Source organism: Symphodus melops, assembly GCF_947650265.1.
Source record: "Symphodus melops genome assembly, chromosome: 19".
Classification (NCBI taxonomy): domain Eukaryota; kingdom Metazoa; phylum Chordata; class Actinopteri; order Labriformes; family Labridae; genus Symphodus; species Symphodus melops.
In genome coordinates, this window is record NC_136709.1 from 9,630,381 (window position 1) to 9,641,011 (window position 10,631).

Below are 10,631 nucleotides of genomic sequence, written 5' to 3' on the forward strand. Positions count from 1 at the left end.
TGGAAGTGTGTGAGTGTGTGTAACCTAGTTCAGAGTACATCAAGTGCCCAGCATGCAGCAACTACTGCAAAGGGGAGGATCTACAACAGTACCACACACTCTTCAAGGGCAGGTCTCAAGGACAAACAGTCTAACCTTGTTTGGACCAGCAGCTGGTGCGCTAAAGAGCCCTTCTATATAAGACAGGCAGCAAGAGTGAGTTTTTTTAATGATCTGTGTGAGGAAAAATTCAGTGCGTTTGTTTCAGCTTTAAAGTTATAAAGGTTTCACTTTTGTGCAAAGTATCTCTAGCCATAATTGTGTTCACAGATGAGCACAATACATGTTCCGATGGCAAGGTCAAAATGTCAAATACATATTTTGTATTCAATACGAATATGGCTGCAGTAATTTTCCAGATGAAATGTACATCATTGTGTGATAGCGGGCAAAAAAACCAAACAGACTTCAGGTTTTTTATGCAAATGCGGTATAAAAATTTAATTTTGCTGTCGATGTTAGCATGCTTTAAAAAAAAAAAAAAAAATCAACCCAAATCACAAGAAGCATTGAAATCACAAAGTGACGTGTGTATATAAAGTACAGCAGTGCTACTTATTCTTTTGTTTGCCCGTTTTTCCTGTTTTCTTAACAAAATAGAGGTTTCCTTGATGCCTGATGGCATCTCGTAAATAGGAGCAAAGCTCATTGACAACTCTTGCTCTTGATAAGCTATTATTTACAGAACAAATTTACACATCAAACATTCAGTCATTCAATCCAAACACACAAAAAACGGACTCCATCACTCTTATGTACAGAGAAAGGCATTCTCACTTCACTCCATTAAAAGTGTGCAATGATCAAACTTAAAACATCCTAAACAGCTTTCTTTCTCTCTCTCTCTCTCTCACACACACACACACACACACACTAAAGGCTACATATGTTCACTATCACACAGGTAAACCATTAACAGCTTTTTTTCTTATTTCCCCAACACAGCACACCAGGACAACTTAAATCAATAGCATCAACCCTGCTCATAACAAAAAAAAAAAAAAATGTGCAAAGAAAACATGGAATCAGCACACAAACTCCTTCTTTCCACATCAGGTTCATTGGCAAGTCAATTCATAGGAAGCCCACACATATGAATTAATTCTAGACAAAACACACAGCTGTTTACATGAGGCATGTTGTTATTTGAAAACAAACTGAAAGCTACAGAACTTTAGAGTAAAGTTTCTGACTGAGAATGAGGCAGTTCATAAAGAAAAAAATCAAAAAAAAAAATCACACTCAATTGTCTCATGAGCGCTTCAGTTCAGATAATCTCCGGAGAAGCTGCTGCTGTCGAGATTTAAGGCGTTTCTTCTCCTGGAGCTGGCGTTTCTCTTTGCTGTGAAGATCAACAAGGTATTCTGTTGCATGGGTCAGGATGGCTACCTTCGGGGTTTTCGCCGACTCCAAACCTGGGATCTCATCCCGCAGCGCGAGGAAACGGGACCGCAGATCGTTCCTCCTCTTTCTTTCAAGAAAGTTGTGGTTCTTCCTGCGGTCAGTGTCCTCTGTGTCTGAGCTTTGGGGGGTGTCCGAGGGGGACGTGGGCTGGGAGACGCAAGGTGAAGAACCTGCTTTCTGATTGGATGCTGTGCAGGTACGCTTGCTCTGAGGCTCTTCCTCATACTCCTCCTCGTCTTCATCATCCTCCTCCTCTTCCTCCTCCTCGTCATCATTCTCTGGGTCACTGTCGGGTGAACGGGCAGCGTAGTTGTGCTGCTGCCGGTGGACAGACATGTGGAAGCGTTTGGGGCATGGGTCTGCGCGGACAGTGATGGTCACAGGTTTTCTGACGTTCACAAGCCGCACCCTGCTTTGCTTGCTCTCCACGGTGACTACATCGATCTCCTCTTCATCATCTGAGATCACACAGGAAAAAAACTCATCAATACAGAGGGAAAAAAAATTTGGAAGGTAATGTTAGGAAACTGCAAACTGCCTCAAAGCAGCAAAACAGCTAACCCAAAATTTTACCAAAGCTACTTTGACAAAGTGTAAGCCATGGTCTGGCATGCAAATCAACATTCCTCTATCTTAACTGCACGAGCTAAGGTGTTAACAGGAGTGGTCATCCATGCCAAAGCTTTCGGGAATTAAGACTTTCAGTCACTGAGTAGTGACCACTCATCAGCTATTTAAATGAGCAGATCTGCTGGCAGGGAGCTTTCAGGAGAAAGAGATACCCCTCAGTGTGTGTGTGTGTGTGTGTGTGCGTGTAATAGTTATCAATCATCAGTACTTGGTCACCCCGCCCCTCTGCCGCACTCTGATTCTAATGCAGAACCAGTGGCAGGTATTCAAAGTGGGGGAAATTCAAGTAAAAGTGATGGGGGCGCGGTTTTTAAAAGATAGCGCTAGTGTTCAGAGCGAGCATGTGGCGCATTGTCAAAGCGAGTGTAAAAATGTGGATTATAGGTGACTGGCTGTTGTACTTGATAACCCCTCTGCACCACAGACCACAGTTACGCAACAGCCGCCTTTCTCTCCAAATTACGCATTGTTAGAGGGCAATATAATCCGAAGGCAGGGGCAGGGTGGGGCAGTTAAGAGCACGACTGCTTCCTTACCGGAGGAATCGGAGCGTGACTCGGAGCCAGACGACGCCGGCTTCCTGCAGCTGTTAGTCGGGAAGGTGAGAATAGCTGCGGGGTCGACGCAGTCTGTCGCCGCTGTGGGGAGCGCGCCGCCGGGGGAGACGCACTGCGCTTTGCTCGGTCTCACGGAAACCTGCGCCACTGGGGAGACACCAGTCTGTACCGCAGTTGGCAACACCTTTCCGCTGACCTTCTCCAGCTGCTTACTGGCGGAGAAACTACTCCACATACAGTCCTGAATGATGATGGAGCTAAGATTTCCAAAGAGCTCCTCAGTGTCCGGGATTAACTGTCCCTCGCACTCCTCGTCCTGACCCAGGACTTTGGATAGCCAGTTCAGCTTGTCCCCCGGTGAGAGGTGCAGAGCTGATCCGCTCAGAGTCCGGGTGGGGGACATGGGAGGGGTGGGCAGCAACTCGAACTTTTTCCATATGTCCTCACTTGGTGCGGTCGACTTATAAAAATCCTCCTCTGTGTCGAAATCGTCAAGAAAATAGTGCTGGTAAAGGTCGAACTCCATGTTCACAGTTTTTTTTTCTTTATTCTTCTCAAAAGTTTTCAAATGTCCCCTCTGAAGATCGTCAACCTAAGGGGAAAATTCACAGTGATTAGCCGTTTCCTCCCTTTCACAATTATCACATCTATCCCGACAGCCTACTTTCTCCAACTGGGACCACATCAATAATTGATCAGGGATATTGCGGGTGCGCTCTTTGCAGTGAAACACTCAAGCTGCCCTGAAACGCAATGTTATTACATAATCTACACATAATTAGGTATTTGTTATAATTCAGAGCAAGCGTTAATGGGTGAAGGACTTTGTGTTTAAGGACTTCCTGCGCAACAGTAGGCCTGCCTAATGTTTGAGCCTTTTCACTGTTTCCTGAATGTAGGCAGTGCTTTGTTCCAAGCAGCAGTCATGTGGAAGAAAGAGGGGGCTCAGCATCATACGCAGCCCTCTTTTTCCCTCATTTCAAACTTTCACAGAAAAAAAGGAAAATCAAGTTTGCAAATCAAGTTTACTCACCAAGCTCTTGCAGAAATCACAAACTGCATTCACGGCATGGGAAAATACCTCCGCAAACCGAATAGCAAATCCTGGCGCACAAAGATCACAGAGATAAAAAAGCTTTCCGAGTTGTCTTCAGAGCTGGGTTCCTTAGACGCTGGTTATCCTTCTGTTCAAGTTTGTGGTTTTAAAAACATAAACACAAAAGCCGGTGGCTCAAGAAGCTCCAGGAACAGGGTCCGCCCCACAATGTGTAAAGAAGCCACACAGAGCGTTTTTCGCGCCAGTGAGATATCCTGTTATAAGGCGATAAAAAAAAGTGCAGGGAGGAGCCTCGCAAATATCTGCAGTAGATCCGGGTAAGCCCCTCTGTTTGCACGAGGGGAGGGAGGCGATAAGCCCCGCCCCGTCTACAACTCCAATTATGGTCACAGTGAATGACAGAGTTCATCACTGCTATGTGTTTATGTTTTGGACAAGAAGAAAATAAAGATGTTTGTGCTTCTTGAGAGCTGATGTGCTTTAGTTCTACCAATCTCCCATGATATGCTCATACTCTATACGTTCAGGAATAAACTGTAGGCTACTTTAACTGTACTACAACATTAGTTGCACATAAATATATTTATATAAACATTTTAAACACAAGGATATAAAAAAAAAATCGGTGATCACCACTGGTTAAATATCAACAGGATCAAGCAATAATTAATCAAAAACTGACAATTCAATCATTGCATTATTAATCAATCAATCATTATTTCAAGATAACACTTGCTATAGCGAGTGTTATCTTGAGATGTTTTACAGAAGGGCCCATGGGATAATAAGTGAGTTAATGGATTAGTTCAAAGATCAGCAGCAGCCATCATTATCCCATCTTACTTGGGCTTCTCAAATGTGATGATTTGCAAGTGGTCTTTGTCTTGTTCAAAATAATTTTTATAGTTTTAAGATTGATAAAATGGACAAAACAAGAAAAAATATATTTTTTGCTTAGGCTTCTTGATGTTTGTCATTACAAAATATGAGAAATGAGTCACTGATAATCAGCCCTTCCAATAAACTCTTAAATATTAGTATAGTATATATAGTATAGTTTGTCTGTAAATATATATCATGCATTGCAGATTTTACTATAATAACATGATGCATTTGACACAGTTAGCCTGTCCAGTTTAAGGTCTTCATTGTTGTGTGTGGCCTTAAGCCTGACACAAAGCCAACACGTCTGGACCTTGACGCCAAACTTTAGATTTAAAATGATCCTCCTTAATCCTGTTGAAATCAGCAGAGATCAGGAGTCTAATTGGCCTCCAAACTGATCTCTTAAAAACACTTACTCCTGCTTTTAGGTTGTGTCTGCCTGAAAGTAAGCTCTATATGTGAGTTAATCTATGTTTCAAGTCCGTTGATTATTACTGTTAAGAAGCTGCAGGCACATCAGATGGCAACCTGCTCTGCAGTAGAAGCAGTAGCGCAGTTTCAAGAAGATGTGTTGTGGTGTGAAAATTGGTGATTTACAGCAGCAGTTACTTATTTGTGGAACAAAAGAAATTCATTGTGGAACATCCTCAACTTCCATGTCAGTATCTTCACTTACAGTTGAGACAGAAGCCAAAATGGTACATCTGTCCTTGAATACAAACCTTTTCCACAGTGCAGGGTGGAGTGCATCTTGAGCACAAAGGAGCACAAGGAGAACACAAACAGTTAGCATTAGGCTTGCTCAAACGTCTGCAGGTGGTGTAAACAAAATGACACTCCTTTACAGCGAGCAAGCTTCTTCCGAAAAACAACAAGTTAATACCTGAAACAAACACTTATATATTTGGTCTAAATCCTTGTTTACAGCTCTACCATTGTTGTAAAACCTTTGTCCACTCAATGACCTAAAACATTCAATTATTTTAACACTAACCAGGATATCACCATATTGAACCAGGAAATGATTAAGTAGACACATCATTTCTCTGTTTGTTGTCTAGCATGACTGAATGCTTTGTGAACAAAAGGTCAAAGATCTCCAACGTCTCATGACCAAACAACGCCAGGTCAAAATCATACCCCACCCCTGACCTCAGCCTCATCCTGTCTCACATATTGATCGGTTTTGCTCCTCAGCGTGCACGTCTTCTTAATTAAGCGTCTCAGTGGATGAGACTGCAACCTGCAGTAGCTTAGGTCCCTCTCAGGCCGAGCTGGTCACACTTTTTAGTGTTGGACATCTGCTTGTCAGCGTCCGCGCATCATGTCAAACACGCTTCCCTCAATGTGGGCCATCTTTAACTGTGGCATGCTTATTAAGATTCATTCAGCAGCCGTTTTATGATACGTTAGTATACATGAAAGATCACGAGTTGGGTTTACCTTGCTGCCACTTTTTCACAGAGAGTTTTAAATGTGTTCTTCTGTATTCACGTGTTACTTTTCATGCATGACGTGAGCACAAAAGTAACCGGGGAATCAATTATTTTTGAGGTAGGTATGAAATATCTTAGCTATAGGCATTCCTTTTGCAGTTTGTTGTTGTTGTTGTTGTTGTTTTTGTTGTCATTGTTTTGATCATGCCTGAGAGTTACCTGATACTGTACGCTATGGCTTGTGGAAACTTGTGGATACTTTTTTTTACACACCATGTATACATTATCTTGTGCCATAAGTTCATGTTGAGTAGGGCTTTGTTCTGTATTTGAAATAAGATGGACTTTTCAACACATGTGAACTTTGAGTTGTTTGCCCTCAAAGCAATGAGCATAGCCTGTAGAGTTTAAACTCCACATCCCGTAATTACATAGCGAACCAACCTTCAATCTGCTATGTTGGGAATATTTCATCCCTGCCAAAGAGAAGAAAGAAAGAGGGAAAAAAAACCAACGCTGGTCCTATAAAATGTAGATGAGGCCCTCCTTCTCCTTCCTTCCTCTCCTTCATTTAAACTTATTCCTCGGCAGGGACTTTGTTGGGTAACAATGCTTAACACCAACAATAGCCTGATCCTCAAGTCATCTCCCAGCTTAACTTCAAGTACCCACCATTGTCTTTTATGGTCATTGTAGCATATGTGTGAGGATGGTAAAGAGGGACTGTGGAGGGTGGGGGTCGGGATTCACCTCTGCAAAGTCCTCATGTTGTCTGAAACACCCACTCAGCCAACTCAACGATATTGCCCACAATGTAATTCTGGAATCTGGACCCTTTTTCAGGGACTGTCTGTAGAATTGTCCTCATGTGCTACTCAAGGGTTCATCCCCCTTTTCCCCACGACCCCAATGACACAGGAACCGACTAACCCTGACCCCTGACCCTGCCCCAACCATCAACAAAACAGGACAAAACATAGTAGCAGGTTAAAAAGTGGGACCAGTGACCCTAAGCTCACTGAAAGACCTGCATATGAAAAAAGGCTTCATGCATAATTCACACAAGTGTTATTGCTCCCTGGGGATGTAAAACCCCATATTCTGACAATCACTAAAATACCACGAGAGTGTGAGCAGGACGAAGCCTGAGCTTTACCTGCAAACATCTCTTTCAGACCACACATATTTATCTGGCAACATCAAGCTTTTACTGTTGATATTATCGCTTACATCTTTACATTTCCTCCTCAGCAAAGTGCTGCCTTGCGGAACATGTTTTAAATATGACTACAGTCTGGGCTCCTGACCCAACTTCAGCATTAAATTATAAATAACAACTCTTAGATTTCGAAAGGGAACTTCATGTGATGGTGTCAATTATTAATGAAGGACATGCAGCAAATATATGTAGTTTCCTACATGAGTGTAATGTTTGCAAAGAAAAGTCTGAACCTTACATCCTGTGACTCCTCTGTTACTCAAAGCAAACAGGATAACTTCCCAGGGACATACTTGTCCATGAAACTGAAGGAGTGCTTTCTTCATCAGGGGATAAAAGGGGTTGTAAGAGTTTAAAAGCTAGAACCCAAAAATGATACAGAGTATAAACATTGGCCCACTGCAGCACATAAGGACTGAGTTATGCTGCCCCCTGCTGTTGACTTTCTGTAAATGTCTGATTGTCGCTACACACAAGTTGCTGCACTGGTAAAAGAAGAGGGAAGATTCTTAGATTAAGTAAAAGTAATAAAACAATGATCATAATAAGAAAAACAGATTTCAGGTTTTCTGATAAATACTTTCAGTGGAGTAAGTAGAACAAGCCTTTGCATTCAATATGAAGAGAAATAGAAGACCGAATTGGGTGATTACTGGACAGGATAATAGATTGTTATATTTTGAAGGAACACCTTTCTGGAGATTCCTGCAATTAAATATACTGCAAAGATAATCTGTATTCATTTAGTGTGACTTTTGGAATTCAGTTTAGCAGATTTAAAATAGGTCAACATTTTTTTTAGAGTACAAATGTAAACTCATATCTCTATCCCAGCGAACTTGATTGATAAGCTGCACATACTGTTATCTCTTTCATTGGTTTTAAACGGTTTTTTATACATGCACACAGGACTTCTTGAAACCAGCACTCATACAGAGGGTCTCTGAAACGGATTATTCTATTGAACCAGGTTAACCCAACCTCCTAGTCAGGTGTTGATGTAAGAGGATGAAAGACAAGCTTCCAACATTTGTTATACTAATAAGCTCACGACTTGTGTAATGTTATTGTAATGATTTTAGACTGCTTTAATCAAAGACATTACATACAATTAAATGTTTTATTTCAATGTCAGCATCAAAGAAAAAAAATTGCAGCAGGATTCAAAGTTAACTGCCACTTATCTTATTCAAATATGATAAGGATGCAAATGAATTAATGTGGCCTGAGTGATGACAATAAAACACATATTTCACGCATTACTTTTACTTTGTAATGTTACATTGCTGTCCAGTAGATGGCGCCTAGTCTGCGTTTTAATCCATAGCCTCTGCTGTAGGACTGTGAGGGTTTACAAAAGTTACATTTTCAATATCCCCTGTCATTCATGTTGCTCATGTTATTTGTTCTAATAGTTACTACTTTGTTGAGATTAAGAGCGTCCACATGCCCATAATCAGAAAGAGGAAAGAAATGTTGGAACTGCCCTTGTGCTCTGTTGCATTGGTAGATGTGTCAGAACGAACTCCTGTGATGCACTTCCATTGGAGAAAATGTACTTCAGGGCCATTTAGGCTGCCTCATAACCAACTATTTGATGTATTCAAGTGTAAATGTGTTTTTCAGCCTCGAGATAAAACCACTATCATAACCAGAGCCTGGCCTCTTTTTTTTTTGTCATAAATGTAACCCAATTTCCACATCCTGACATATCACTCTAGTTTCCTTTAGCTGGTATTACTTTGACTATGCATTAAGCAACCAAAGAGGGAGAGGGTTTATGCCCAACAGTCAAGTCGTAAGATTTCAGTCCAGGATTCAATGCTCCATTTTTGACCATATTACCATGAATAGTTCAGGGTGCAGAAAGATCTACTACATATTTACTGTGAATGAGATGAAAACATCTGGCCAAATATAAAGGAACCATAGACTGTGTATACACAGAATATACAGTCTTTGAGAGGAACAGGTTAACGCTCAATGTTTGATAGCTGTTCTACAGATGTGTATACTGTTGCTTCAAACTTTTATTTTGCATCAGCATAATGACTTAAGTCTCGTTTTGAACAGCTAATGTGGAAAAAAACTTGTCATTGCTTTCTTCTGTATTTCAGTTTCATATTGAAAAGAAAAACAATCTCTACACTTGGAATAATCGACAGGATTCTTAGGTAAAACATCGACAAAGTGAAATACAAAAAGCAACTCAAGGGAGTTTAGAACTTCTCCAAGGTCTCCAGGTCTAGATTATCTTTGCCTTTAAACACTCAAATCATTTTACGTTATTATGAAGAGTGTGTTCGAGATATGGTCTTTGTTTAATTGTCATAAAATAACCATTGTGATGATCTAGTGGTGATAATAAAATGTACACACATTTATATATATATATTAGAATGGAATATATATAGTATAGTATAGTATATATAGTACCGGTAGTAGAAATATATATACACTGCTCATACACAGTTGTGAATGGGCTTGGCAAAATCAGCTGGGTAAGAAGACCCTGTTGAGCTTGATGATCTGTTATGGTTGTACCTTGCTTCTTGCCCAATGACAGCGGGGATTGGATCCAGCTGAGATAAACTTTGGTGCTGAGCCTAATTTTGGCACCAAAAAAAACTCTGTGTGGGGAGTTTTGAAAAAAGTGAATACTTATGAGAAAAGTGACCTTAAATGTGATTGTAACTGGAAAAACAAAGACAAACTGTTCTAACTTGGAACAGACTGGGGTTTGACATTTTAAAAACGTTCAAAACGAAAGCTAAATTCCATCAAAATATGAGTTAAAGTGACAGTATCCACCCTATCTACTTAGTCAGTGTATTACATAAAGTGTTTTTGTCAAATGATTCAACCATTTCTGAGATCACTATTTTGTAGAATATTTTGGGAGCTTGACTCACATTTCATTATCAGGAATTTCCGTTAACTTTTACTTTGACATAATACAAGCAACACATTGTCTTGGATTGCAGCGGTGAAAGTGAAAGCCTTCCAAAGAAACAGCTCTCATAGCAGATGTCAGAGGATATAAAGGTCGACTCTGATCCCATGTGCAGTAGAGGACTTTGCCCCCTTGTGGTCTTTTCTGTACACTTTCGATGATGACTTCTTGCAATCCCCCATCACACACAGAACTTTCAATACTGGTAAGGTAAGGTGTTTGGAGTTAACATTGCATTCCTTTAATGTGAAATGAGACCTTTATTCCAGGTCTTCTCTTAAAGGACGACTGTCAAGAAAACGAGCCATTTCCCCTGCTGGATGACACCAGGCTGGCAAAAAAGGAAAGCAAGGACAGAGAGAGCTCCGTGGCAGTAAGTTCTCTACCAGTTATAAATTATGAATCTGATTTTGTAGCAGTATAGGTGGAGTGCTTTAACTCTCTTTCACAG

At 40.9% G+C, this 10,631-nt stretch overlaps 1 protein-coding gene across 1 annotated transcript; it reads right to left on the bottom strand.

Annotated features, from left to right (window-relative positions):
- Nucleotides 1–446: 446 nt before the first annotated feature.
- On the bottom strand, nucleotides 447–3,301 carry LOC306841022 (protein L-Myc-1b-like). Its single transcript, XM_079370642.1, has 2 exons — nucleotides 2,610–3,301; nucleotides 447–1,901 (listed from the first exon to the last, which is right to left on the bottom strand). Exons 1-2 carry the CDS (start codon nucleotides 3,154–3,156, stop codon nucleotides 1,291–1,293), a joined length of 1,158 nt encoding a protein of 385 aa, XP_079226768.1. The 5' UTR covers nucleotides 3,157–3,301; the 3' UTR covers nucleotides 447–1,290.
- Nucleotides 3,302–10,631: the final 7,330 nt, after the last annotated feature.